Source organism: Pteropus medius, unplaced genomic scaffold (assembly GCF_902729225.1).
Source record: "Pteropus medius unplaced genomic scaffold, Ma_sr-lr_union100, whole genome shotgun sequence".
Lineage (NCBI taxonomy): Eukaryota > Metazoa > Chordata > Mammalia > Chiroptera > Pteropodidae > Pteropus > Pteropus medius.
Genome location: NW_024352780.1, coordinates 73,481 through 101,351, shown reverse-complemented (window position 1 = coordinate 101,351; position 27,871 = coordinate 73,481). Strand labels below are relative to the sequence as shown.

At 48.4% G+C, this 27,871-nt stretch overlaps 1 protein-coding gene, 1 long non-coding RNA gene and 1 pseudogene across 4 annotated transcripts; 2 read left to right on the top strand and 1 right to left on the bottom strand.

The window, feature by feature from the left end:
* Positions 1–58: 58 nt before the first annotated feature.
* Positions 59–27,645, top strand: URGCP (upregulator of cell proliferation). Of its 3 annotated transcripts, none has more exons than XM_039847039.1 (5): positions 59–198; positions 15,268–15,338; positions 22,135–22,185; positions 22,398–22,436; positions 23,633–27,645. In XM_039847039.1, exons 3-5 carry the CDS (start codon positions 22,152–22,154, stop codon positions 26,206–26,208), a joined length of 2,649 nt encoding a protein of 882 aa, XP_039702973.1. In that variant the 5' UTR covers positions 59–198; positions 15,268–15,338; positions 22,135–22,151; the 3' UTR covers positions 26,209–27,645. The 3 variants fall into 3 exon arrangements, with proteins under 3 accessions (XP_039702973.1, XP_039702972.1, XP_039702974.1); XM_039847038.1 differs by lacking the exon at positions 59–198 and adding an exon at positions 5,180–5,303; XM_039847040.1 differs by lacking the exon at positions 59–198 and adding an exon at positions 13,610–13,737.
* LOC120589547 (uncharacterized) lies at positions 1,222–5,068 on the bottom strand. Its single transcript, XR_005649524.1, has 4 exons — positions 4,838–5,068; positions 4,577–4,739; positions 4,363–4,448; positions 1,222–2,588 (listed from the first exon to the last, which is right to left on the bottom strand). It is a non-coding gene; the product is annotated as an uncharacterized LOC120589547 (long non-coding RNA).
* On the top strand, positions 11,483–11,601 carry LOC120589615 (uncharacterized; annotated as a pseudogene).
* Positions 27,646–27,871: the final 226 nt, after the last annotated feature.

The window sequence follows — 27,871 nt, the reverse complement described above, 5'->3', positions numbered from 1 at the left end:
TCCCGCCGCGCGCCAGCGGAGCGGGCCCGCGAGCCGGCCGGCCGAGCGGGAGCGGCCGCCGCAGCCCCCGGCTCACCCAGGCGGCTTGCAGCGACGCGCGCAGCACTAGGCGGGGCCGCGGCCGCCTGCCCGCGCTGTCGCGTACTCCTGAGGGCGGTGGCTCTGAGCTCGGCGCCCGTAAACACTCAGCCTCTTACGGTAGGTGTCAGCTTCCGAGCTCCTCAGGAGCGCCGGCGGGCCTGCGGAGGCGCGTGCGCCCCAGGCGGCAGCGGTTCGGGGGCACCGCGAGGTGGGCGCCGCGACCTCCCGCCCAGCACGTGCGAACCTAGTTCTTTCCCTTCCCCTTTCCCCAAGACCTGGCAGTCGGGGACAATTCGTGTGTCACGAAGTAAGTTTAATGGGTTGCAACCGACGTTAAAAAAGTAAGAATGCAAAATAGTGTGTCTCACGTGAAGACCGTGCGTGTGTGTGTGTAGGAAATACTCATTCACCAAACTCAGACGCTTTCGAGAGTGACAGAGGGTGCCGTGTGGCTACTCTAGGACCAGAAGGGTAATCTGGGGCGTCTCTGGCCAACTGGGACATACGGTCAGTCACCTGTGTGCACTCCTACATAACACCCACTACACTCGTTTCCACGGTCCCCCAGCCAAGTCACTGGCTGCCATTCTAATTTGTTTTCCACACAACTTCACGAGCTGTCCCTGAAATGCGCATCCTTATCACGATGCACCCTTGCCCAAAACTCTCCAAGAGTCACATCCACTGTCATCTGAGGCCCATTAAAGTCCAATATTGTCCTGCCTGGCTTACTGTCATCAGTTTCCACTCCCATTACATCCCTTTATTCCTGGCCACCCTCTTTATTTCCCTTGAAACAGCCATCACATGTCTTGCAAAACCAGTTCAAGCATCACCCCCCGAACTGCTCTAATTGAGCATTTTTTCCTTGCTGTTACTTTGCAACACAAACTCCCGTTAGTCCATGAGTCATCCATCCCCACGTTTACATGGCATGGCTCTCTTCTTGTAGCATAAACAATCCTAAATCTTAAATTTTTATAAATGTTTACATATTTCTGTAAGACTATAAACGTCAGTTACAATGATAGTTACCTCTGGATGCTGAGTTTACCAACGATGTTAATTTCCCCCCCAAAAAGGAATCATTCTCTCAGATAATTTGCTTGTATAATCCAGAAAAAAGGAACAGAAACAAAATTATGTTGAATAGCAAATGAAAATTTCATTTCCATTTCCTGTTGGTAGAAGTGTAGCCTTATAAACTTGTTACATACGTTTTTATACAAAGTTTGTACTTTTGAAGTAATTTTAGTTGTACAGAAGTGTTGCAAATACAAAAAGATTTAAAATTGATAAATCGATTTCATAAAAATTTAAAACTTTTTTTTACAGTTGAAAAGTTTTATTAGAAAGTACACTTCCAGATGTGGAAATGGGCCTGAGCAAGAGAAGCGTGGCTCAAAAGGCCTAAAACTTCTGTGCTTTAAATAGCACCACCAAGGAGGCAAAATGACAACCCCAAAGGATGGGAGAAAATATCTGCAAATTATGTATTTGATAAGGGTTCAGAATCCAAAATATATAAAGGAACTCTTAGAACTATAAAAAAGACAAATGATTAAAAACTAGGTCACAGATTGGACAGATGAGAAATGGCCATTAGGCGCATAAAACAAAAAAGCTGCTGTCGAGTGTTCTGAATTTGTGAGGCATAATTGATTTGTAGTATTGTTCAAATTTGCTATTTCTTTTCGATCTTCTGTTTCTTCTATCTACTATTAAAAGTGGCTATTAAAATATCCAGCTATTATAGTAGAACTGAGTCTCCTTTCAATTCTGTGAAGGTTTGCTTCATGTATTTTGGGGCTCTTTTTTGGTGCATATACATTTGTAATTTTTATGTCTTGTTAAATTGATCTCTACCCAAACAGATGTTTTTCTTTATCTTTTGTAACAGTTTTTGACCTAAAGTCTATTTTATCTGCTATTTATATAGCCTATCCAGCTTTCTTCTGGTTACTCTTTGCATGGAATATTTTTTTCCCATTCTTTTGTTTTCAGTTCTTTTTTTGTCTTCAGATCTAAAGTGTGTCTCTTGTAGACTGTATGTATTTGGATCATTTAAAAAATTCATTCTGCCAATCTCTGCCTTTTGATTGAACAGTTTAATCCACTTTAAAGTAATTACTGATAAGAACTTACTGTCATTTTGTTATTTTCAAAACTGCCCTTCGGCTGCAACTGGAACTGTCTCCCTGTTCCCCCCGCCCCCCAACAGAACCAACGAACCGAGACGTAAACAGAACTTGAACACTGGAACCTTTTCAGAAGTGGAGGGTCCGTTGTCTAGGAAGATCCTCTGTTGACACCCCTTACCATAAATGGCCAAGTTCCAAGGTCCCTGAATTAATACTTTTCCGGCCATTGCTTCTGCACACTTGTTACCCCATACCCTTAACAACCCGCCCAGAATCCTGGATCAGGGAGTTTGCGCTTTTGAGCATTAGCTTCATGTTCTCCTGGGTGGTGGTGCCATTCATAATAAAATAGCCAGTCTTTCTCCACTGCAAAAAAAAAAAAAATGTCTTACAGCTTTTTTGTCTCTTTTCTATTACTGCCTTCTTTTCTGTTCAGTTGGTTTTTTGGTAATGCCATGTTTTGATTCCCTTCTACATATACTTTTCTGTATATTCTGTAGACATTTTCTTTGTGGGATTACATGGCAAAGTTTTAACAATCCTAAAGTTATAACTATCTAATTTGAATATACCAACTTAGCTTCAATTGCATACAAAAACTCTGCTCCAATAGTTGTTTCCCTTTCATGTTATTAATATTGCAAGTTACATTTTTTACATTGTATACCCAATAACATAGGTTTATAATTTTTTTATGCAGTTGCCTTTAAGTCCTATTGAAAATGAAAAGTACAGTTGCTACCAAAATTAAAATACTGGTTTTGATATTTCCTGTGTTTTTATCTTTATCAGACATCCTCATACTACTGTGAGATTCTGTCTGGAACCCTTTCATTTCGATCTTAAGGACTCCCTTTACCATTTCTTGTGGGTCAGACAGTATACTGATTAGGTCTTCCATGCTCCCTCTAGTTCAAGGCGAGGGAGATGTGGGAACTGGGAAACAGGATGCTACAGCTTGGGACCAAGACCATTAACTACCACACTGGGGAAGGGGTAGGGCAGTAGCAAGTAAAAAATGCCACTGAACTTTCCTGCCATTTTAAAGATGGCTTTTTCTTGCTTGAGTGTTTGCTTGGTTGCTATAAACCTTTGACTGTGTTTCAAAGCCCCTATTAAATTAGTTCAGATAGTTTCTGGTTGTTTTCTTCATATTTCTGTGGAGAAATGAGAGCTTGGAACGCCTGGCCTGTCATTTTGCCGAATATTGGCTTTTAACCTATCAAATTGGTAATGATAAAAAAGTGAAATTTATAAAGAGAGTTTTAGGAAACATACTATTATCAGTGTTGGTGACTGCTGGGAGAGCAATCTGTGTGTGTGTGTATACATGTATGTATGTAAATGTATGTCTATACGCATATGTATATATGTGTAATGGTATGTATGTGTGTGTATATGTACAGAGGTTATATATATATATATGTATCTGAAAAGACTGAAAAAATACTAACATCTGATGTTGAAATTCAACACCTAGAACTTGGCTTAAGAAAATAATCATATTTATGGGAAGTTTTGGCTACAAAGATATCGATTGTCGACACTCTTTATAATAATGAAATACTAGCAGCAATGTTTACGTTCAACAGGGGGGGTTGGTGAAAACATATGATGGGCCACCGTGCAGGGAAATACCACATACCCACTAAAACTCACGTTGAGAAAGAATATTTAATTTCATTGAACTTATTATTTTAAAATATATCTTAAAACCAACAAAGTTAATTTTAAAAAAGTCATCTGACCTCCCTCCCTCCAGTGGTAACCATTACTGCCTTGAATCAGGCCATTTAGTGGCTGCCCACCCCCCAAGCTCTCCTAACTGGTCCTCTTGGATTTATACCTACTTTGGGTCTCACAAGCCACTTTGGCTTTACCTATTATTATCTCAGTTACAAAGCATAAATTGTCTGCTGAACTCAAGGCCCCAACTGTGAGTTTCCATTTTACTGAAAGGGCCAAGGATGCTCCAAATGCTGGATGGATCCTCAGGGAGGGAAAGAGACCATGTACCAGGCAATGTCTGAAATCACTTTTAAAATATTAACTCATTCAATACTCACAGAGAGGAAGGGACTTATTCTTATCTACATTTTTCAAGGGAGGAAACTATGGCCCTGGTCAGGTTGTGTCTTACCTAAGGGTCCAGATTTCACCCCAGGTGTTCTGGCTCCAGAGCCAAGGCTTTCAGTCCTCTGCTGTCTTTTGCTCTTATTAGTACAGCTAATAAAATAATAATTAACAATAATATTTAATAGAACACAGGAATGTGATTAACAGTGGTTTAAATTGTCCTTATCTTTTTGTTAAGCGTTTCCACTTACAAGAGCTCATTTATTTCTGAAACTCACTTGCTGACACAGGAGCTGAGGCTGACTTCCCACAGGTAACACTGGGAACGCACCGCAGAGGTCGGACTCACTGCCACAGCTAATAGCGCCCCGGGAGGAACGACAGAAGTGCCCGCCGGTCTCGGGGCTTCACGTGTGCTTTCACGCACGTTGCCCGGGCCAACTGGGCAAGACACCGCAGCCAGGGAGAAACACAAACGTTATTGTTCTGCTAAATAACAGCAACTTGAATTCTTGGGCTAAAGGAAAGGCTTTTCTTACAGAAATTAAACTCAGATCGCAGGGATGCGTGGACTTGACCCGGTCCTGCGTCGTGGCCCAGGGGCAGGTTCTCGGCCGGTTTGGCACCGGAGGTGCGTCCCGGCGAGTCCCGGCCTGCGGGCAGGTGGGCGGGTCGGGCCGCCCGGTTCCAACCCCGAAGGGCTCGCGCCCCCGCCGCCCCTAGGCCGCTCGAGGCCGCCACCCGGCCCCGTCCGCCCCCGACGCTGGGCCCGCTCGCCCCGTCCTGGGGCCGCCCCGGGCCCCTCCCCGCCCCGCCCCGCCCCCGGCGCCCCCGGCGCGTCCTCCGGGCCCCTCCCCAGCCTCGGCCCCTCCCCGCGCCCCGCCGCCTGGAGCGCCCGGCGGGCAGCCGGTGGCCGGCGCGAGGCCCCTCCCCGAGTCGCGCAGCGCGGAGGAAGCGGGGGCGGCGGCCGCGCCGAGACCTCGCCGCGCTCATGGCGTCGCCCGGGTGAGTGCGGCGCTGCGGCCGCGCCGGCGGGGGCTGCGGCGGGGGCGCGGGCGGGGCGGGGGCCAGGCCTCCCCGGGCCCGCGGCCACCCGCTCGGCAGGCCCCGCGGCCCTCTCCGGCCGACCTTGGGCGGACGCGGGGCCGGGCCAGGGGCTGAGGCCGGGCGGGGGAGGGGAGCGCGCCCCTGGCCGTCGTGTCCGCTTGTCCGCTCGCACGGCTTGGGGACGCGGCCCGGACGCCCGAGTGTCCGCCGGGTGGACGGGGAGACCCGCGCGCCCGGGCTCCTGGGCTCCTCCCGGGCCGCAGGCCTGCTGGGGCTGCTGCCCCTATTCTGACATCACCTCCCTTCTGCTGTCTCGGTGTTAAAATGTTCTTTCTTCTAGGAAATGATGGTGACACACGGAGTTTGTAGTTTTTTTTTTTTAAAATCGTTACTTGCAAAACAAAACCACCAATTCATGATGATTACTTTTTGTTTTGGTAATTTAACTAGTCGTGAAAGCTGGAATGACAATACAACACCTTCACCTCACAGAGAAGGAAAATTAGTCTCAAGGTCATTGCTGTGGTTGGTAAAATTTTTCATTTGACTGCTGACTACCATTCAGAGGGTCTTAGACCTACTGGGTGTGATAGCAGCTCAAGTTCTGTGTCTTTCCACTTAACGAGAGGCTTTCACAGGTGCCGGGCCTGGGGTGGAGATGGTGAGGCCTGAGCCGTCCCTGGAGTGCATGGGCTCAGTGCTGTGCACCATAATGGAGCCGCTGGATCTGACTGCACCTAAGCCATGGCATTTTCCATCTCCCCGCTGGCCTTCTAGGTTTGGGGAGCAGGGATCAGAAGTACCCAGTACTTTGAGCTCATAAACAGAATAAACAAGGGCCCATCCCTCCAAGGCCAGGCCGATTCACCCTGAGGGGGTGGTCAAGGTCCCACTGTATTCCTGCTCTTGTCAGGAAGGGGGTGAAGCAGGATAGCCAGCAGGCAGGTGGCTGAGCCTTTGTGGGGATGTCATGTATGAGGTCTTTTAAAAAGTGACGGTGCATTTGGCATCCAGGCCCACCACTTTGTAGACCTGGGTCAGAGGTGGACATAATGCTAGACTTATGTATGCCCTTCTGTGAGCCAGCAGCCCTGAACTGTGTCCTTTTGGAAAGTGGCCTTAGTGCAGATTTGATGTTTGCGGTTTCAACTGTTTGTGAGTGACATCATGAGTCTGAAGTTGGTACTAACCTGTAATTTTCTGAGGGATACCCATCACAGAGCTGAGGTCCCGGAACTTTTAGTATACTTTCATTTCCTAGAGAACTGTGCACTTCTTATGGCATGTACAAATTTAGGGACAGCCTACATCTCCAGCTGTGTCCACTCTGCAGGCTTCGCTGGTGGATCAGGGTCCAGCCAGAGAGACCTGACCTGTCAGGTGGCCAGCAAACATTCAGCCTGCTGGCCTAGGTCCTGTGGGAACAAATGCAGACATTCAGGACAGAGATGAGAGAGGAGCCGTTTTCTGCTGTGCTTTTCATGGAGGAGCCTCCAAATCCGAAGTAACAATCCTACTTCTAAGAAGTGTGTTGTCAGGCCCTGCTCTTAGAGCTTTTGTGTATGTTAAGTTACTTAATCTTCACAGCAGCTGATAAGTATGCACTGTTTATCCCCATTGTACAGACAAGGAAACCAAGGTAGTTTGAGGTTAAAACTTGATGTAAATTAATTCCATTAAGGATCTTTGGTTTAGATTTGGTTACCGAGAACAAACAAAATGTTGGATTCTGTAATTTGTTCTGACCCAGAGCATATGCAGCATCTCTGGCGTGAACCTGCAGTAAGGATGGTCACGCTGGGGTAAGAAGCCGTATTAGGGCCATCTGCCTTCAGTTATGGTTCGCAAAGGGTGGCCAGAAGGCAGCTACTTAGAAGGAGCTCTTTTAAAGCAGGTTCCTGCGGGAAGCTGTGCTTTCTGATTTCTGAGATCTTGGGTGTGGGGAAGGCCTTTCCTACTCTGCTGAGATGTGCTGTTCTGTTGTAGATTGTCTACACTGTAGCTTTTTATAAAATCATTGCCTTTTTAAAAGAAGTAAAACATGCACCTGGTACATAGTTCAGAAGATATGAAAGAGACTTAAATGGAAATTGCAGCCCCTTTTACCCTATCCCTCACTGAGACTGTCTCCTGGAGTGGCAGGCTCAGTGGGATTCTGTGTTCTCGTTTTAAGCCCAAAATGCATTTTGGAGCTGTCCTTGGCTCTTTCTCATGAATTTATACATCTTTGTACATTGAGAAAATGAGCCTTTTCTCATTTGTGGCACAAATACTTTTCCTCCGTCTGTCATTTGCCTTTTGGCTTTATGAAGCCTTCCCTACTCAGATTTTTTTTTTAAGTCTTTAATATTTTCTTTCAGTGCATTTTTTGTTTCATTTTTTAATTTGAATCTTAGACCCATTTGGTATTCATTTTGGTGAAAGAGAACTATGGATCATCTTTATTTTTTCAGGTTGCTGTAATTGAGCAATCACGAGATACTCAGAGCTACCTGGATCAGAGACGGAATTCCCGCTGTGTTGGCCTGTTTCTGGGCTGTTCGTGAGCCAGCACTACTCCGCTGATCTGGTGCGGCTCATACTGTTTTACTCGCTGGCTGATTTTGTCCTTCTTCATTACTGTTCTTTTTCAGAATTTTCTGATTATGATCATACAAATATTTTCTCTTAGAATCAGCTTCGGGTAATTTAAGCAGAATTGACTTTAAAAATTATATTGTCTTCCTTTCCCCAAACAGGATGTACCTTTTCATTTTTCCAAGTCTTTCATATTTTTTAGTATTCAGAGGTTTTTTTCATGTGTTGTACATTTGTTACGTATAATCCTAAATTTCTTCTTCTTGTCGAGGCTATAAATGTGGAGTTTCCCTTCCACATTTCAGAACTTCTGTTTCTATACAGGAAGGCAGTTGGGTTTTTAAACAGAATTTTGTGTATCCCCAACTGCTGTTCTCTCATCGTTTGCAGTTGTTTTCCAGTTACTCTCTTGGGTTTTCCAGGTCTCTTGGCACCATAATTTCTTTCTGTTATCGTGGATAAATAGCAAGTTGATTCTGCCTTTGTTGTGGGTAGAACGTATGTCTTTAGGGAAGGAGCTGAGGGGTCCTTCCCATACACAGCGGAGGGCTGACTTCCCCAGGCCCTCCAAGCCCCTAGTAGCCCTGATGCCAGCTCAGCATGTCCGTGGAGGTCTGCCGTGTGTTCTGGGCTTCCACGTCAGTACGAACTTACCTGTGATCCCTGCCAGCCCTGCTCACCCCAAAGCTTCCCATCTGAGGCAGAAGCAGCCCTGTTGAGCCTGAACACTGGAGGCTTCCTGGACTGTCTTTCTCAGATGCTCTGTCGAGTCTGTTGAGATCCTTTACAGAAACTTTCAGAGTTTGACTCGTGTTGTCACCTCAGGTGCTGCCACTCTGGTCTGATCTTCGTCATCTCTTGTCTGTCCTCAATGTAAGACGGGCATATTGCCCTGGACTCAGAATACCCTCCAAGGAAAAAGCCCGGCTGTGTCATCTCTCATGTCCTAGAAGCCCTGTCTTGCTTGACCTCTCCTTCTGCGTTTCCGCTCACTCCGCACCAGTTGTGCTGACCTCCTGTGGCCCCCTGACCACCTTCGGGCCTCTGTTTCTACCTGGACTACTCTCTCCAGGGAGCTGCGTGGCTCACGTCCTCACCTCCTGCCAAGCCTGTTCCTGCATGTGTCCCTCTGCACTTAACATCTCCAGTGAGTCTGCTACTTAAGACTTAAGAAAATTGCTTATTGTCAGTCTCCCCCACCTCACTAAGTGTAAGTTGAATTTTTGTGTCCCTCACTGACGTGTGTGAAACTTTTAGAAAAGTTCCTAGCAGCAAATAAGTATGTGGATAAACCCAAGAAGAAGTGGACGGCCTTCTGCAAATTTGCTTCCGAGATGTGAGTTCTTCCCCATCCTGCCTGGGCCGGATGCCCCGCGCAGGGCCCGGGGGGTCGCCTGGTCTTGCGGATCAGCGGGTGCATGCTCTCTGGGCTTGTGTAGTGAGGGTCCCTCATCTCTCTCCAGTGTGACTCGCCTGGAAGTTCCTGGGATTAGGCTGTGTTTTAGAGCCGTTTGCCCATGTGGTGAACCGGCACGGCAGGGATGCATGACAAAGGCTGGTCGCTTGGTACTCCAGCTCTCTACCCAGAAGGCTCTTGGGTTGGAGTGTTGCAGTGTTGCCCTAGGGCCCTGCCGAAGGGGCACTGCCAGCAACCAGGACACTGTCGCCCGACGGGAGGGGTGTGCCCACCCTCACTGTGCCGTCTCTCCTCTGCAGGAGGGCAGCGGCGGGCCCTCTGTCCTGCTGCCTGGACACCCGGGCATGTCTCAGGGACTAGACCGCCAGGCTGCACGTGCTGGGCTGTTGCCAGTGCCCTAATATCTGACATCTGTTTGTCCTCATGTGCCGCTTGATGGACCCTTTTCACGTACATCTTACATGATGACTTTTAAATTTTTTAAAGTGTGTGGTCACCTTGCAGAGGTGGGATGACCCCCAGTTTTCACTAAGATGTTGTTGCGGGCTGGACTGTGTCCCCCTGAAACATGTCGCAGTCTTAGCGCTGGGACCTGTGAGTGTGACCTTTTTTGGAACTGGGCTCCTTGCAGATGTGATTAGTTACGGTGAGGTTGTGCTGGGTAAGGTTGAGCCTTTATCCAGTGACTGGTGTCCTTATAGGAAGCAGGGGAGAAACACAGACACACGAGGGGGAGAACCCAGGTCGGGGCAGAGGTGGAAGCCCATATCGCTGTCCAGAGCCACATGTGCGCTGTGTGGGCAGCAGAGCGCCACAGAAGGGAAGAGTACTCAGAGAAAACACACTTATTCTCTCACGGCTGGTCCCAAACTAAGGTGTCAGCAGGTTGGTTCCTTCTGAGGCTCTGAGGGAGAGTCTGTCCCGTGCCTCTCACCGAGTTTCTGGTGGCTGCCGTCGGTCCTCAGTGTTCCTTGGATTGTAGATGCCTCACTCCAGTCTCTGCTCCCTTTGTCATGTCTTTCTCCCTATGTGTCCAGATTGTCTTCATAAGGATGCCGGTCATTGCATTAGGAGCCTGTGCCGTCTCTTTGGCAGTACAAGGCTTGGGGCTGGAACATGTCTTTTTGGGGGACGTAGTTCAACTTGTAACGAGGGTTTGAAGAGGTTTGCAGTGACCTGCCGAGTTTTCTGGGCAGAGTGGCTGGCTTCGGGTTCTGTTTTGCTTTGCAGCCCAGATTTGGAGCAGGAAGGGAAGTGGCAGGTCTTGAAAGCTGTGGGCATCACACGGCAAAAGTTGAGTCAGAATCTTTATCATCCAAAGCAGTTGATAAGGTGTTGTCTTACCCTGCAGTCAGCAGCTGCACCTGCATTTACCTGGTCTTCTGTTCGGAATGGTTTTCTGTGCCATCTTGTTTTATTGGCACCACCAGTGAAGAAGCCGGGTTTGTTGCTGGAAATTAGCCCACTCACGAGGTTTGGTCACTGTTCTGGGCACTGTGGGACACTGTCCAAGGAGTGCTGGACTCGAGTGGTCGCGGCATCTTCATTTTCAGAGGTGGGATCTCCTGAGTCACAGTCTCCAGGCGTAAGTAGAAAAGCTGCTGGTGAGGCAGACAGGCCGCGAGCTGTCAAGGTCCCAGTTCCACTCGTCAGACTTGAAGGGAGCCTCTTTTGTGAACCAGCATGTGGGCGTACTGACTTGGTGAGAGAGTTGCAGACACCTTGGGCCCTCGGGGTGGTGGCCACATCTCCCCTTTCCCTGGGCGAAGTCGGTGTGAGAAGGTGCCCCAGGATGGAGGATGGGAGGGGAGCCACGGGGCCTCGGCCACAGGAGACCAGGAGCCCACACCGGGTGGGGCCTTTGTGCCTTAGCTGGGCTCCACATGTGAGACTGCCCTGGGGTCTTGAAAGGACCAGAAGACTGAACCCTAAATAGCCCCTAAGAAGAGAGTAAAATGGGCACATAGAATGTAGTCCTGTGTCTCAGTTAATAGAATGACCTACAGCAACATGGATAGATTATAAGAGAACTGATTAATATAGTGAGTGTTTTTCAGAAGAGCAGAGGTAGTTCTTTGTCCTCTGTATTTTGTATTTGTTTATTTATAATGATATCGGTAATTTTCAAAAACTGCTTTGCAGTGTCTACGGCCATGCCACCCTGAACAAGCCCTATCCCGTCTGATCTCAGAAGCTAAGCAGGGTCGGGCCTGGTTAGTACTTGGATGGGAGACCACCTAGGACGACCAGGTGCTGTAGGCATAAAAAATAAAAAGATTAAAAAAAAAGAGGTTGTAAGATGACAAGGTCCTTGCAATCTGTGAGGTCAACCGAGGGTTGCCTCGCCTAAAAAAAAAAAAATACTGCTTTGCAGAAAGCCCTCTTGCCCATGTCTGGGGCCATTGGAAGTGCTTCTGGTTTTCTCTGTCTTGGTCTGGCCTGCCTGCAGACAGGCAGAAGGAGGCTTCGCAAGGCTGCATGCTCAGAAGAGGGCTGGACCCTAAGTTAGCAGATGGACTTGTTTTTATGATTTTTATAATTACTAGTTCTAATTACAAGTTACCTAAAGCCTACTTGAGCCTAAAAAATGAGCCCTAAGGGATCCAGAAGATTTGTGTTTGGGTCTCTCTCCTGCTTGGTGATGTTGGCCTGGCCCGTTTGAGCCCCATTTCCACCTGCAGGATGGTTTGGGGTGTAACATTGGTTGGCTCAGGCTATCATAACCAAACACCTTAAACTGGGTGACTTAAATGACATGTTTACTTCTTGCATTTCTGGGGGCTGGAAGTGTCCGACCACGTGCTGATCAGTTCGGCCTCTCCCAGGCTTGCAGTTCCCTTCTTGCTGTGTCCTCACGGGGCCTTTTCTGTGCCTACAGACAGAGCAAACCCTCGAGTGTCCCCTCCTCCTACAGGACACCAGTCCCATCAGAGCAGGGCCCCACCCACATGACCCCGTTCCATCTAATTACTCCCCTAAGGCCCCAGTCTTCAAATAGTCTCACTGGGGGCTAGGATTTCAACGTAGATACAGCTCAGGCCGCGCAGGTATTGAAAGCAGAGCTGTCACCTAGAAGCGTGGGCAGAGGCGAGGTTCTGTTGTTCTCCCCGCCAGGGTGTTTTACAGCACAAGGGTGGTCAGGTGTGAAGTTTGTTGGCAAGAATGAAGTACGGAATTGTGTTTATACGTTTTTATGGATCAGCAGCAACTCTGGGTCACCCCTGTAGCAATGTCACTGTTATTCCTGCGTTCTTGTGTGGGGCAGAAAGGGTTGAAGTCGAGCTCCATCCTGGGCACTGACTACCTAGAGGGTGTCCTGAGAGTCGGTGGGCAGTGGCGGGCAGAGGCCCGGTAGCACCCTGGGCAGTAAGTCCCTGTCCTCTGTCTCTTGTGTGCTGGGCCCCAGGCCAGCTTCTTCCCCTCTGGGGAACGATTTCAACCCACCCCCCTTGTTTTCCTTTGTCGAGGTTGCTTTTTTCCCCTATTCCCAAAGCAGTATGTGGTCTTTGCAGAAAAAGGAAGAGAAGACATGGGCCTCCATTTCTATCAGCGGCAGGGTCCGACCACGTCAGCGTTGCTTGGGGCTCTGTGCTCTAAGCGGCCTAAACAGCCATGAACACAGGACCATTGTGGCTCCTGGAACTCTCCTCAGAGAGGGCAGAGGGTGAACCCCCCGAGGAACATGCTGGAATAAGCACCAGGGGTCCTGCTATGTCCTCCCCAGAGGGTGGACTGGACGGGCACAGCAGAGTCGGTTAGTGGAGCTGGTCTGCCAGGAGCCAGCGCTTAAAGGCACGGTTGCGAGAACGTGGGCTTGAAGGGCACCGGGTTGTCAAGTCTTCTTGGGGTACCCCATGTTTTATTCTGTCCCTGAGCCCCACTCACAGTGCCATTTTAATAGCTCTTTTTGTTTTATTAAATCAATACATGCTGCTTCTATTGAAAAGAATTCAAATAAGACAGAATAAACTGATATAATACATAGAAATAAATAACCACTATTAACTTGTTAAACTTTTTATTTGGAAACAATTTCTGCTTAGAGATAAATTACGAAAATAAAAAGTCCCCTTGTCCATAGTATCCTATTCTTAACATTTTAGCTCATTACTATTCTCATTTATCAGTCTTTCTCTCTCTCTTGTTGTCTCTTTCTATGGGTTTGGATGTGTGTATAATTATATGTATAATTTTTTTCTTATCCTTTACAGAGCAACTTGCGTGCATCATCACCCTTTATCCCTAAACCCTTCAGTGTCTGCGTCCTAAGAACAGACAGATTCTCTCGCACAACCACAGTGCAGTCGTCAGTGCCAGGAAGTTTAACGTTGACCCCACCCACATTTCAGTTTTGTCAGTCGACCCCCAGAGTTCTCCTGTTTCAAGACCCAGTCTAGGGTGAGGTATTGCTCCAGCACCCTTCATCTGGAACGTTTCCTCAGTCCTTTTTTGGGGTCTTTTATGACATTCCTACTTTGGGATAATACAGTTTTCCCCCCTCAAGCATAATGTTTCATTTCGGCTTTGTCCACACGATTGGATCGGGGTTCCACACTCTTAGCTGGAATCCGGCATGGGCGACGTGTCCTTTCTCAGGGCAGTGACCCTCTGTCACTGGCTTTGGTCACCCATTCAACTATAATTATGTGGCACCTTGGAAGTGGTCCATGAGAACTATTTTAAGACTGGACAGGCGTTTTGCTTCTCGCCATTTTCCTGCAGGAGCTGGGAGTCGTTGAAGGTGTTCACACGAACCTGTCCTGATTGAGATGGGTGCAGGTGAGCTGCTCCCCCTGCAGCAGCCTCCGCACCAGCGGGAGCCCTCTTCCCCCTCCGTCGATCTGTTTACTTTCTGTATGGCTCAGTAGTTTCTGTTTTCCAGTGGTTCTTAATCTCTGTACTTAATTCCATCCACGCTCACGCTGCCCCAGACTTGGCGGTGGGCGCCCCTCGAGCTGGCCGCTGTGCCCTGTGACGCGCCCCAGCCCTTTCTTGGAGCATTTCCTCGTTCTCTGAAATCAGACACTGAGGCTCATCTTGTTCTTTCCCCAAACCAGCCGTTTCTCCGCGGAGCCCTGGTGTCTTTCGGCCTGGAATTGTACTGAATGGTGCTTGGTGTGATCATTGCTACCAGTGTCTTTGCTTCTTAGCCCCTTCAGTGGACAGAGCTAAGAGGCGGGTGTGTGTGTGCACACATGTGCACATGAGCACGCATGTAGAAATGGCAAGTGCGCACTGGTGTGTCCCATCCCAGCATGCCTCTCTGAGTTCTTTTTCTAAATTTCTCTATTTTTTATTGGTATGTCCTTTCTCCAGTGGCAAATATGTGCAGTCTTCAGTGGCAGCCACGCTGCGCACACTGCTCTGTGGCCTGGCTCCCCACTCAGGGACCATCGCTGCCAACCCTCCGCAACATCTCACCCAACATCCACAAGATGAGACCCACAGACTATTGTAATGGTTGTAATGCTTGTAGAAGGCAGTGCCAGAATTCCCTGTTATTGGGCTTTGATTTTAAAAGGTGTCCAGTTTTTCGCTGTGATATGTAAAGTTGGCATCAACATTTTTGTAATTAAATCTCAATTATTTTCTTAGGATAGAGGTGGAATTACTGGTCAAAGGGTATGTATATTTTATGTCTTTCTGAATGGCCGTGTTTGTCCTCTGGCTCGTAATTTTTGAGAGTGCTGGTTTCCTGACCGGTGTTTCTCAGTGTGGCTGCACGGTAGAATCACAGAGGTGCTTCTAGAAACAAAGATCCCCAGGCTGCATTCAGAGCCTCTGAGATTCAGGTGTCAAGGATCTGGGGTGTGACTAGGATTTGTAGTTTTTAAAGGCTCCACAAGATATTTTGATATGCAGCCAATTTGAAAGGTGAAAGTGGTCTTTCATTATTTTAATTCTAATTTTCTTCTGAAATTGTTTCAGACATTCAGAGTTGGGAGAAGTGGCCCCAGAAAGAAAAGCATCTGAGAGAGGAACAGCTGTGGCCATTGCAGGTAAAGCCGGGTTTGGGCCCTGTCCAGAGCAAGTCCATGTCTCCTGTCCTGTCGGTATTCTGGGCCCCAGCAGCACCCTGGGCTCGCGATGCCAGCCTCAGGAGCAAGCGAGCACCAGGCTGTGCTTTCCTTTCACAGGAGGATTCCATCTAGAGGTCTTTTCAGCTTCCCTTGTACATTCAAAATAGGGTTCAGTTTAAACAGGCGATTATCACACAGTTTACTGGGAACACATCACTCCAGTTTGAGCATGTCATAACTGCCGTCCTGCGTCATGTTTAGGGTGACTGACTAGTTTCTAAACTGGGCACTTCTGAGTGGGAAAGGTGTTTTTTGTTGGGACAACAGGTGTCAATTGGAACCATCCTGGGCAGACGGGGGCTTGTGGACTTTCTGGTCATAGTCCACATAAGCTGGTTTTTCTTTTTCTGGATATTTAGGGGGGTAGGGCTGTAGCTGCCCTTTGTGACATCAGCGTCACAGTGTGTCCATACTTCAGACATCTTAATTTCTCTTAGCACCTCATTTTTAATCTTTCTTTCGTTAATTTGATGCTTCTCAAAATGGATGTGTTCTATTGGATATTTGTAGTGTTACGCAGAAATAACCCCACAAAATATGCAAAGAAATTTGGGTTAATCACATTTTGTTTTGTTTGACTAATTCAAACAAATATTTATTCACTGCCTCACACTCAGTAGAATGGCTACTATCAAAAAACCAGAAAAGAACAGGAGCTGGCAAGGATGGGGAGAAACTGGAGCTTCGTGCACTGTTGGTGGGGCTGCTGTGGAAAACAGTGTGGAGGTTCCTCAAAAAACCAGTGGTAGAACTACCGGATGAGTCAGCAGTTCCATATCTGGGTATATAACCCCCAAATCAAAAGCAGGGTCTCGAAGAGATATTTGCACACCCGCATTTGTAGCATCGCTATTCACAATAGCTAAAACATAGAAGCAACCCAGTGTTCATCAGTGGATAAACACAGCGAAATGTGGTGTATGCGCACAATGGCACATTATTCAGCCTTTAAATGGAAGGAGATTCTACAGAATACAACAGCATGGATGAACATTACACTGAGAGAAATAAGCCAGGCGGAGAGAGACAAATACTGTATGAGTCCACACGAGGTACATGAGGTACTTAGAGTAGTCAAATCATAAACACAAAGTGTAGTGGTGATTGTCAGGGGCTGAGGGAGGGGATGGGGAATTACTTTTATTTTTTAATAGGTATAGGATGTCTTACAAGATGAGTAAAGTTATGGGATGGATGTTGTGATGGCCACACAGCAGTGTGAAATGCATTTAATATCACTGTACCACACACTTAAAAATGGTTAAGTTAGCATATTTTATGTGTATTTTAACAATAAAAATGGAAAAAAACATTGAGGAAAAAAAACACTTTATAGTGAATAATTCTGTGGCATTTAATACACTCACAAAGTTATGCAGTCTCCACTTTTTATCTAAGTAGTTCCAAAACCCTCTCCACCGTTCGCGAGTGAAACTCTGTGCCCATTGAGCAGTGTTTTCCCATCTGTCCCTCCTCCCAGGACCCATAGCAACCACCAGTCTGTGTTACGTGTCTCTCTCGTGTCTGTATATTTCCCGTAGCTGAAATCATACAGTGTGTATGTGCCTTTTGTGTTTAGTTTCTTTCTCTGAGGGTACCGTTTGGGTTCGTCTCTGTTGTCCCTTTTTAAGGCTGAGTACTGTTGTGTTGTGCCGATGGACCACATTTTGTCAGTGGGCATTTGGGTTGTTTCTACCTTCTGGCTGCTGTGGATAGTGCTTTTGTGAATGGGCAACTACGTGTACTGCTTTGAGTGCTCGTTTTAATTTGAGGGGTGTACATCTAGGAGTGGAATTGCAGAGTCAAATGGCAATTCTACGTTTCCTTCTTCCAGTACCAGCTATATTGTTTTTCATAGTGGTCGCACCATTTACAATGTCACCAGAATGTGTGAGGGTTCCAGTTTTTCTCCATCCTTGTCAACATTTTTTATTTTTTGTTTGTTTGCTTTTTATCGCCATCCTAGCAAGTGCGAAGTGACATCTCATTGTGGTTTTGATCTTCATTTCCGTAGTGACTTGTGATGTTGAGCGTATCTCCTCTGGAGAAATTTCTATTCAGGTGCTTTGCCTATTTTTTAAATTGGGTTGTTTTTCTTTTTTGTTGTGATGTTGCGAGAATTATTTATGTATTCTAGAGACTAGACCCTAATCACATTTGGTTTGCACATATCTTTTCCCATTCTGTAGGTTGTCTTTTCACTCTTGATAATGTTTTTGATGCAGACACAAGTTTTATTTAGATGAAGTCCAGTTTATCTATTTTTTTCTTTTGTTGCCTGTGCTTTTGGTGCCGTACTTAAGAATCCATTGCCGAATTCTAGATCACAAAGGTGTAACCCCATGTCTTCTTCTAAGAGTTTTATGGTTTTAGCTCTTATATTTAGGACATTGATTTTCAGTTCATTTTTTATAGTGGCATGAGGGAGGGATTCACCTTCATTCTTGTCACATGGGTGTCCTCATTGTCAGCACTAACGGTCCCAAACCAAGGTCTCACATGGTCTCTTAAATGTCTCTTTGCTGCCCAATAAAAGTATTCATTCCAGCATTTGGTGAAAAACTCCATAGCATGAGTATTGGGTACTCTAATAATTCAGGGGGAAAGTCATTCGGTTTGAAGGGTGAGAGTGGTTGTGAGTGCCCCACTCAGAGTGCACGTCAGTGGGCAGGCCTGGCCCACACTCGGCCCCTTGTGCTCCACTTGGCAGGAGCCCGAGCCTGTTCCCTCCTAACGGGAAGTGAGAGGAGGCCTTGGCCCATGGCACCAAGCCTTTGCCGGGCCCCATAATGGCACCGACTGTGGCCTTGCCTGCAGCCCGGCTGCCCTCCTTCTGCCTCGTGCATCGGCCGCTGATGTCCGATGGCCATCTTGGCTTCTGGCGTTCTCTGCCTGCGTCACATTTGCTCTCCCGCCCTTGGCAGTGGTGTCCGTGATTTGACAGCCTGACCCTCCGGCCACTTTTTGCGTTGTGGCCTCACCCACCTGCTCCCTCTCTGGTTCAAGTCAGAGCCGTCGCTCATTCCTAGCAAAGCTCAGCCCTGTCTTCTCTGGGCCTGAAGCTCACTTCTGATTCCAGCTCCGATGACTCTCTCGGGGCCTCGCCCCATCTCGGGTGTTTCCGGGTTTCCCGTTCCCTTCTCCAGCCATCGATCTTCCTTCTCATGGCATTTTGGATCCCTTGGAAATTCTCCTGGTGTCTTGTCAGCTGAGTGCTCAGCGCGTGCTTTGGTCTGTGAACCGTCCATGTCTGTGATGCTCTCCTGCTTTCAGGACCCGCTTCCTTTTTCCCTCGTCTTTCTCTCTCCTGTACCTCACGGTGTCGCCCAATCAAAGACGACTGCTTTAAATGTCATGTGCATCTACCTGATCACATGGAAATCATGAGAGGATAAGTCTGAAAATGTCAGAATCGTTTCTTGATTCCTAAGGTTTTGCAAATATAATTTTAATCTTGGAATAGGTGATAACTTTTACTTGGATCAGAAGTCAGTCCTTAAAAACAAACACAGAGAAGTGTCGTTCCCACAACCCCACATTTGCAGCAAATCTGTATGATTTTAAGGTCTTTTATCACATCGTAAGCATCTGAATAACACTGAATTAAATACCTTCTGTAATATAAATGTAAGTGTTAGACATGCCACCATATTAGAGACTTCGGAGAAGTAAGTTTGTTTGTAAGTCATAATCCTTCCCCTGTGTGTGTGCATCATTTTAAGTGAAAACAAAAACTCCTTAGGATAGAACAAAATAATGTTCACAGGAACCAAGAAATTCATATGAACTTTTATATTTTATTTTATTTATTTTACTTTTTAATCTTTTTATGGTGACATTGGTTAACAAAATCCAATAAGTTTCATCTGTACACTTGGACAGTAAGGCATATATATATTTACGCTATGTGTTTACCTTCCATAGTTAGATTTCTTTCTGTCACCACATATTTGACCCCCTTTACCCCATCTACCTCCCCCCTCCCCCCATCCCCTACCCTCTGGTAACCATTCGTCTATAGTCCATGTCCATGAGTCTCTGTTTGTTTGTCCTGTTCATTTGTTGCTTTTAGATTTATATTCCACATGTAAGTGATATCATGTGATTTTCAACTCTTTCTTTCTGGCTTATTTTGATCAGCATGATTATCTCAAGGTCCATCCATGTTGTCACAATTGACAGTATTTCATCTCTATTTATGGCTGGCTGAGTAATATTCCATTGTATATATGTACCACAGCTTATTTAGCCAGTCATCTATCGTAAGACACTTTGGTCGCTTCCATGTCCTGTCCACTGTGAATAATGCTGCTATGAACATCCGTGTGCAAATATCTTTTCAGAAATGAATTTTCAAGTCTTTGGGGTAAATACCTAGTAGAGGGATTGCTGGATCATATGGTAGATCAATTCTTAGTTTTTTGAGGGACCTCTTTACTATTTTCCTTAGTGGCCGTACCAATTTGCAGTCCCACCAGCAGTGTATGAGGGTTCCTTTTTCTCCGCATCTTCTCCAGCATTTGTTATTACTTGTCCTGTTGATTATAGCTAATCTAACAGCTGTGAGATGGTATCTAATTGTGGTTTTGAGTTGCATTTCCCTGATGGCTAGTGATGTTGAGCATTTTTTCAGATATTTGTTGGCCATTTGTATGTTCTCTAGGGAGAAGTGTCTGTTCAGGTCCTCTGCCCATTTTTTGATTGGGTCATTTGTTTTTTTATTGTTAATGAGTTGTATGAGTTCTTTGTATATTTTGGATTTTACGCCCTTATCGGAGGTGTGCTTGCAAATATATTTTCCCATTCGGATGGTTCTCTCTTTACCTTGTTGACAATTTCCTTTGTTAAGCAGAAGCTTTTTAGTTTGATGTAGTCCTATTCATTTATTTTTGCTTTTGATGTCAAATTCATAAAATCTTCTTTAAGTCCAAGGTCCTTGAGTTTAGCTCCTATGTTTTCTTCTGTGCATTTTATTGTTTCAGGTCTTATATTCAGGTCCTTAATCCATTTTGAGTGAATTTTGGTGTGTGGTGATAGACAGCAGTCTAGTTTCATTCTTTTGCAGGTGGCTTTCCAGTTTTCCCAGCACCTTTTATTAAAGAGGCTTTCCTTTCTCCACTGTATGTTTTTGGCTTTGTTGTCAAAAATTATTTGCCCATATCAATATGTGTTTACTTCTGGACTCTCGATTCTGTTCCACTGGTCCGTGTGTCTGTTTTTCTGCCAATACCATGCCGTTTTGATTACAGTCGCTTTGTAGTATAATTTGAAGTCAGGCAGAGCGATGTCTCCAGTCTCGTTCTATTTTCTCAGGATGGCTTTGGCAATTTGGGGTCTTTTGTGCTTTCATACAATCTGATGATTTTTCGTTCTATTTCTTTAAAAAATGCCGATGGAATTTTGATGGGGATTGCATTAAATCTGTATAATGCTTTAAGTAATAAGGTCATTTAAACTATGTTGATTCTTCCAACCCAAGAACACGGAATATCTTTCCATTTCTTTGTATCTTCTTTGATTTCTTTTAATAGGGTCTTATAGTTTTCATTATATGGGTCCTTCACATATTTTGTTAGATTTATTCCTAGGCATTTTATTCTTTTTGTTGCAATTGCAAAAGGAATTATTTTTTCCACTTCTCTTTCTGACACTTCATTATTAGAGTATAGGAACGCTATGGATTTTTGAACATTGATTTTTTACCCAGAAACTTTACTGAATTTGCTTATTGTTTCTAGTAGTGTTCTTGTGGAGTCTTTAAGGTTTTCTATATAGAGAATCATGTCATCCGCGAATAGTGACAGTGTGACTTCTTCATTTCCATTTGGATGCCATTTATATTTATATTTATATTTATTTATATTTATATTTATATGCCTTTTACATTTCTCTTGCCTGATTGCACTTGCTAGGACCTCCAGTGTTATGCTGAAGAACAATGGCGATAATGGACAGCCTTACCTTGTTTCTGATCTTAGAGGGAAGGTTTTTAATTTTTCACCATTAAGTATAATGTTGGCTGAGGGTTGTCATATATGGTCTTTATTATGTTAAGGTACTTTCCTTTTATACCGATTTTGTTAAGTGTTTTGATCATAAGTGGATGCTGTATCTTGTCGAAGGCTTTTTCTGCATCTATTGATATGATCATATGATTCTTATTTTTTAATTAGTTTATGTGATATATCACATAAATTGATTTGCGTATTTTGAACCATCCCTATGCCTCTGGGAAGAAGCCCACTTGATTGTGATGTATAATCTTCTTAATATGTTGCTGTATTCAGTTCGCCAGTATCTTATTTAGGATTTTTGCATCTGTGTCCATAAGAGATATTGGTCTGCAGTTTTCTTTTTTTGTCTTTTGGTGTCAGAGTAATATTGGCCTCATAAAATGAGTTGGGTTATATTTTAAATAGATTCTAAAATCAAAGATTGATCTATATGTTTCATGAAGTTATTTATGTTTCATTGTCACAAAGCTTAGAAAATTCTATGAAGAATATATCCTAGAGCAAAGCACTTGCTTGTATGTAGCTATTACCACTTTGTGTTATATTTTGGGTTGGAAAAAAAAATGAAATTTACGTCGGAAAAATGGAAGCCAATAATAGCACTAAACATAAATTAGCCACTATCCTCACTTCTGCTTTTTGGTAGGAAGGTGCTAACTTGCTGATGAAACTGAACATGTCTGTCTGCTTTTTTCTTCCAGATTTGGAATGGAGAGAAATGGAAGGAGATGATTGCGAGTTTCATTATGGAGGTAGAAGCTACAGGATTTGGTGACAGATTGGTTGGGGGAAAGAGAGAGGGCATGGGTAAAGTGAAAAATAACTGTGATTTCATATTTTGAACAATGGGGAGAAGTTACTGTTTTAGCAAGAAAAAGAGAGGGTTCAGAGTTCAGCTTAAATGAACTGGTGTCAGTCCCAGACACCTGATTTGATTGACACTTCATTTTTCTTTCTTTTTCAGATGTTACAAATGAGGCTCAGGACAGCGACTTTCCAACAGGTGTGTGTTTCTCTCATTTTATCTCACCGCTCTAGTTTCCTTTCTTGTCATTTAGGCTGGTGGTTCCCATACCTGACTGCATCAGAATCACCTCTAGACTGTTAACCCTCTGCGGGCCGTTGATAATGTAGCCAAGAAAGCAAAGCCCTGGGAGCTGTTACATATAGAGTCACAGAGTGAGTTGGGGGGAGTGGGACAGATGTGTCCCGGTGTTCTGAGTGCTGCTGGTGACCCACCAGTGGCTCTGAACCCATCATATGTCTTCTGGAGAAACAGAGGAGGGCTGGTCACCTCCCTCATGGCTGAGGCAGCATCACAGGTGTGGTGTTGCCTTTTGAGAAAGAATTCGAGAGAACCCTAGAGCTCAGCAGGATTCGTATTTGTTTATTTTGTTGATTTATTTAACATTTAGAGTGTACCGATTATATCTAGTGTGAAAGTTGGTAAGAGGCCATGGCCAGGACGGAGAGTGGGTGGAACATCTGCCAGGGTGCTGTGCCCAGTGCAGTCTCCCGCTGTGAGGCCCACATTGCCAAGGTGAGGTGTGCAGACCTGAGAAAATCAGTGCAGAGCCACGATGGCCTCTCACAGACACTTCACACAATAAAAATCTAAACTCGTGTTATTGGTGCACATTTGCAAAACAGTTTACTTATGATTTCTAACGCTCTAGACCTAGTAACGACTCTCTATTTCCTTTAGAAATTCTCCAATATTTTGTAAAGAGAAAAGAACTTGAATAGGAAAATCAGAGAATCAGTGATTGTGTACCTGTGGGAAATTCTTGGTGACAGTGTGAGGGAACCCACCAGTGGACCCAGAGTGTGTGATAGGACAAGAGAACCCCGCGCTGGGCAGAGTGTGGGCAGAAGCGCAGGAGTATATTGGGGGTTTGGGGGTATGATGGGAGAATGAGGTGCATTGCACATCTGGGGCACGTAGCTGCTTACTCCTGTAGGTTTCAAGAGAAAGCAGACATGTAGACTTTTACGTGAAAACTCCCAGTTCTGAAATGTGGCCCCTGGGTGCCCTGTCCTTTTCTCTCTAACGTCCCCGTGTCTTCCTGTGTTTGGACCTGGGTGGTGTGATTTACGGGCGTCCTCGTGTCTGCGTCCTGCCCGTGTGCTGGCGCTCCATCCCCAGCCCTGGCCCCTGTCACTGTCGGCGAGCACTTACGTCCCCCTCTCCCTCCACAGTGGAGAGGAGCCGCCTGCAGGACATGCTGTCACTTTTGGGACTAGAGACGTACCAGGTCCACAGACTCGGCCTGCAGGACGCCCTGCAGATCAGCAGCGACAGCATGAGGAGCCGGGCCCCTCAGACGCCCAAGGACTTGCCCTGGAGTTTCCTCCGGAAGCTGCAGGCCCTCAACACTGAGGCCAGGAGCACCAGCATGGTGCTGGACGTGGCCCTGGATGCCCGGCCTGTGGAGAAGGAGAGCCAGCTGGGAGAGGACGTCATCTACTGGGACACAGCCGATGACATCTCCGCCGACATCTACTCCTTCTCCGAGCTGCCCACGCCTGACACGCCCGTGAACCCCCTGGACCTGCTCTGCGCCCTGCTGCTGTCCTCGGACAGTTTCCTGCAACAGGAAATCGTGCTGAAAATGTCTCTTTGCCAGTTCGCACTCCCTCTCGTTCTGCCGGACTCGGAAAATCACGGCCACACCTTCCTGCTGTGGGCCATGAGGGGCGTGGTGCGGACGTGGTGGTCCCAGCCCCCGAGGGGTGCGGGCAGCCTCAGGGAGGACAGCGTGGTCCTGCCCCGGGCGCCCACCTTCGCCTTCGTGCGCATGGAGGTCAGCAGCAACTCCAAGTCCCAGCTGCTGAACGCTGTGCTCAGCCCGGGCCACAGGCAGCGCCACTGCTTCTGGCATCGGGATCTGAGTGTGGGCAGCAGCCCTCGGGAGATTGCGGACGGGCTGGTGGAGGTGTCCTGGTCACTGCCCAGTGGCAGGGAGGACCTGGACCTTTTCCCAGAGCCCGTGGCCTTCCTGAACCTCAGAGGCGACATTGGGTCTCATTGGCTGCAGTTCAAGCTGTTGACTGAAGTGTCCTCGGCTGTGTTCATCCTGACCGACAACATCAGTAAGAAGGAGTACAAGCTGCTGTCCTCCATGAAGGGCTCGGCCACCAAGTGCTACTTCATCCTGAGTCCCTATCGTGGGAAGCGGAACGCGAACCTACGCTTCCTGAACAGGTTGATCCCCGTGCTGAAGGTGGACCACTCCCACGTCCTCGTCAAGGTCAGCAGCACCGACAGCGCACGCTTCGTGCGCAGGGTCCGCTCCATCGTGGCGCACGTGGCGCGTTCCCCCTGCCGCAGGGTGTCGGTGGAGGACATGGCCCACGCGGCCCGCAAGCTGGGGCTGAAGGTCGACGAGGACTGTGAGGAGTGTCAGCAAGCGAAGGACAGGATGGAGCGCATCACCAGGGACATCAGGGACGCAGACGCCTTCCGCCGGGACGTGCTGAGGCTGCAGGGGGAGCCGTGGCGGAAGGCGGCCCAGGTGGAACGGGAGCTCCGCCAGGCGCAGCGGGCGGCGGACCCGTCAGAGAAGCAGCGGGCGGAGCTGAGGCATCGGCTGGTGGACCTCCGGACGCAGCAGAACGGCCACAGCCCCACGGGCGGGCTGCAGGACTTCATCGCGGGCATCGGCGGCCCCTCCGTGCGCGAGAAGCAGTACTTCCTCAGGTGGATGGAGTGGGGGCTGGCCTGGGCGGCCCAGCCGAGGCCGAGGCCGCCTCTGGAGCCAGCTGTCACTCTGAAGCCACAGCAGGGCGAGCCGCCCAGGCCGGAGCCCCTGGGGGTGGAGCATTTCCTGCGGGAGATGGGCCAGTTTTACGAGGCAGAAAGCTGCCTGGTAGAGGCTGGGAAGCTGTCCGCTGGCCAGAGGCGGTTTGCCCACTTCCCGGGCCTGGCCGTGGAGCTGCTGGTGAGGGGGCTGCCCCTGGAGCTGACAGACGGGAGCACCCTGAGCACCCCACTGCGCTGGGTCACGGGGCTCCTGAAGGAGCTGCATGCGCGCCTGGAGAGACGGTCACGGCTGGTGGTGTTGTCAGCGCTGGGCGTGCCGGGCACTGGCAAGTCCACTCTCCTCAACACCATGTTTGGGCTGCGATTCGCCACACGGAGGGCTCGTGGTCCACGAGGGGCCTTCATGCAGCTCGTCACAGTGGCCGAGAGCTTCAGCCAGGACTTGGGCTGCGACCACATCCTGGTGATAGACTCAGGGGGCTTGATAGCGGGGGCCCCGGCCACAGCCATTGGGCGCTTTGAGCTCGAGGTTTCCTTGGCCACTTTGATTATGGGGCTGAGCAATGTCACCGTGGTCAGTTTAGCTGAGACAAGGGACATTCCACCAGCCATTCTACACGCGTTTCTGAGGTTGGAGAAAGCGGGGCACATGCCCAGCTATCAGTTTGTGTACCAGAACCTCCATGATGCGTCTGCCCCCGGCCCTAAGCAGAGAGAAAGGAGGCAGCTCCCAGACGCCCCGGCCGACGGGAGCAGGGCCACAGCACAGCTGGAGAAGCAGGGCGACGGCCTCCGGACGCTAGCCGACCTGGCCTTCTGTGACCCCGAGAAGCAGCACGTCTGGCACATCCCCGGCTTATGGCACGGAGTGCCCCCCATGGCCTCTGTGAGCTTGGGATACAGTGAAGCCATCTTCGAGTTGAAGAGGTGCCTGCTGGAGAACATCAGGAACGGCCTGTCCGACCCCAGCAGGAGCTCCCAGCAGCTCATCGAGCTAGTGAGACGGCTGTGAGTGCAGCTGCTCCGAGGGGTGTCTGCATGGGGCTGGACCAGACCCATGTGCGAAGGGAGAAAATGAGACGGGGGTGTGGAGCTTCCCAAACGGGGTTAGGAAAGGAGGAGCCCCCAGACCAGCTGGGAGACGCGCTCGGAGCTGGAGACTCGGCCGTCTCGGCGCCTTCGGAGGCCCCTTGGGTCAGCCTCCTGTGCAGCTGCTCTCCTGTCCGCCCCTGAGGAGGCGCGGGCGCCACTTCCCCTTGGCACTCGGGTACCCGGGATGGGCGGGAGGTGCCCAGGAAGCAGAGGTAGGCTTCTCGGTGAGCCCACGCCGGCGACTGATCGCCCCGTAAGCGAGGGCTGCGGGCGTCTGTTTATCGAGCCTCCTGTGCAGCCTCCTTCCCCAGGAGTCCCACGCGCCGTTCCACCCTGTAGCGTTAGTTCACGCGCTGGCCCGGCCCTGAACACACGGGCGTGCCTGCTCACGCGTCTGCCCTCGGCCATGCGCTCCCGAGGCCAGGGCTGTGTGACACAGCTCTAGGCACTAAATAAATGTTTGTTACACGAAGGAAATGAGTGAATGGACAAAGGTGGTACAGGCAGGTTCCTGGCTGTGCCTTTATTGTCCTGTTTCCTCAGAGGGTCACAGTGGCTGTCTGAGGGAGAGGTGCGCTGCGGACACCTGGGAAGAGGTCTCAGAAAGTGCCGTGCCATCCTCTAGGCAGGTTTTTACTGGGAAGCTGAACTAAAAGTCCTTGCAGTGACTCCAGGGTGACGCTGTCATTATCCCCTTTGGTGGGTGAGGACAGGGCCAGGAGCAGGGAAGCAGCATGCCCCAGACACCCACCTGCATGGCGCCCTCAGTCCCACATTGCTGCTTCCTGACGCGCGTCCCACAGCAGCCAGGCTCACCCGGCCTGGGCTTCGGCGTCAGCCCTTTGTTTCATTCCCTGCCTCTGGTGCCAAGTTCCCTTCCGCTCACCTTGCTGCCATTCGAGCCAGAACTTGGGACCCCTCCCATCGGTTCTCTAGCGGAAAGCCTTGCCTGTGTCGGCCCTTACCCAGGTCAGGGTCACCAGGCCACGCCTTGGAACCCAGTCCCGGCAGTGTCCCTCGCTCTGGGAGCCTCGGCTTAGATCTTGGGGCCTCCTTCCCTCTCTGTTTTCTGGCTGCAGGGAAGCCGGGCCCCTAGGTGGGTGACCAGGAGCTCCTGTGTGTGTGCGCCTTTGCCGACTCAATAAGTGAGCGCTCTGCACGGCCCTTCCTGGAACGCAGACTCCTGGCACCTTCTCTGGAGTCCTGGGACAGCTGTGACTCCCTTGGTGTCCAGAGCATGGCCCCGTGTTCTGTGAGCCTTCAGACATGCTAGCCAGGTGGAATGCCGTTCTGGAAGTCTGGAAGCTCACCTTTCGCTAATAAATTCAGGAAAACCTTTTTCCTTCTGAAACTTGAATCTGATCCTTAGGCACTAAAAACTTGTCTCTTTGTGGATTATTAGAGAACACAAATTTGAAGATGCTGGTTCACTTGGACATACCCAGACCTCACCTTGCTTGCCCCTGGCCTGCAGAACACAGCAGGAGCTCCCCCGGGAGGCTCCCAGGTTCCAGTTCAGGCCCTGGCTTGTTGACTGTCAGCCAGTCCCTTAGAAACTACGTCTGGCTCTTCCCGAAATGGGG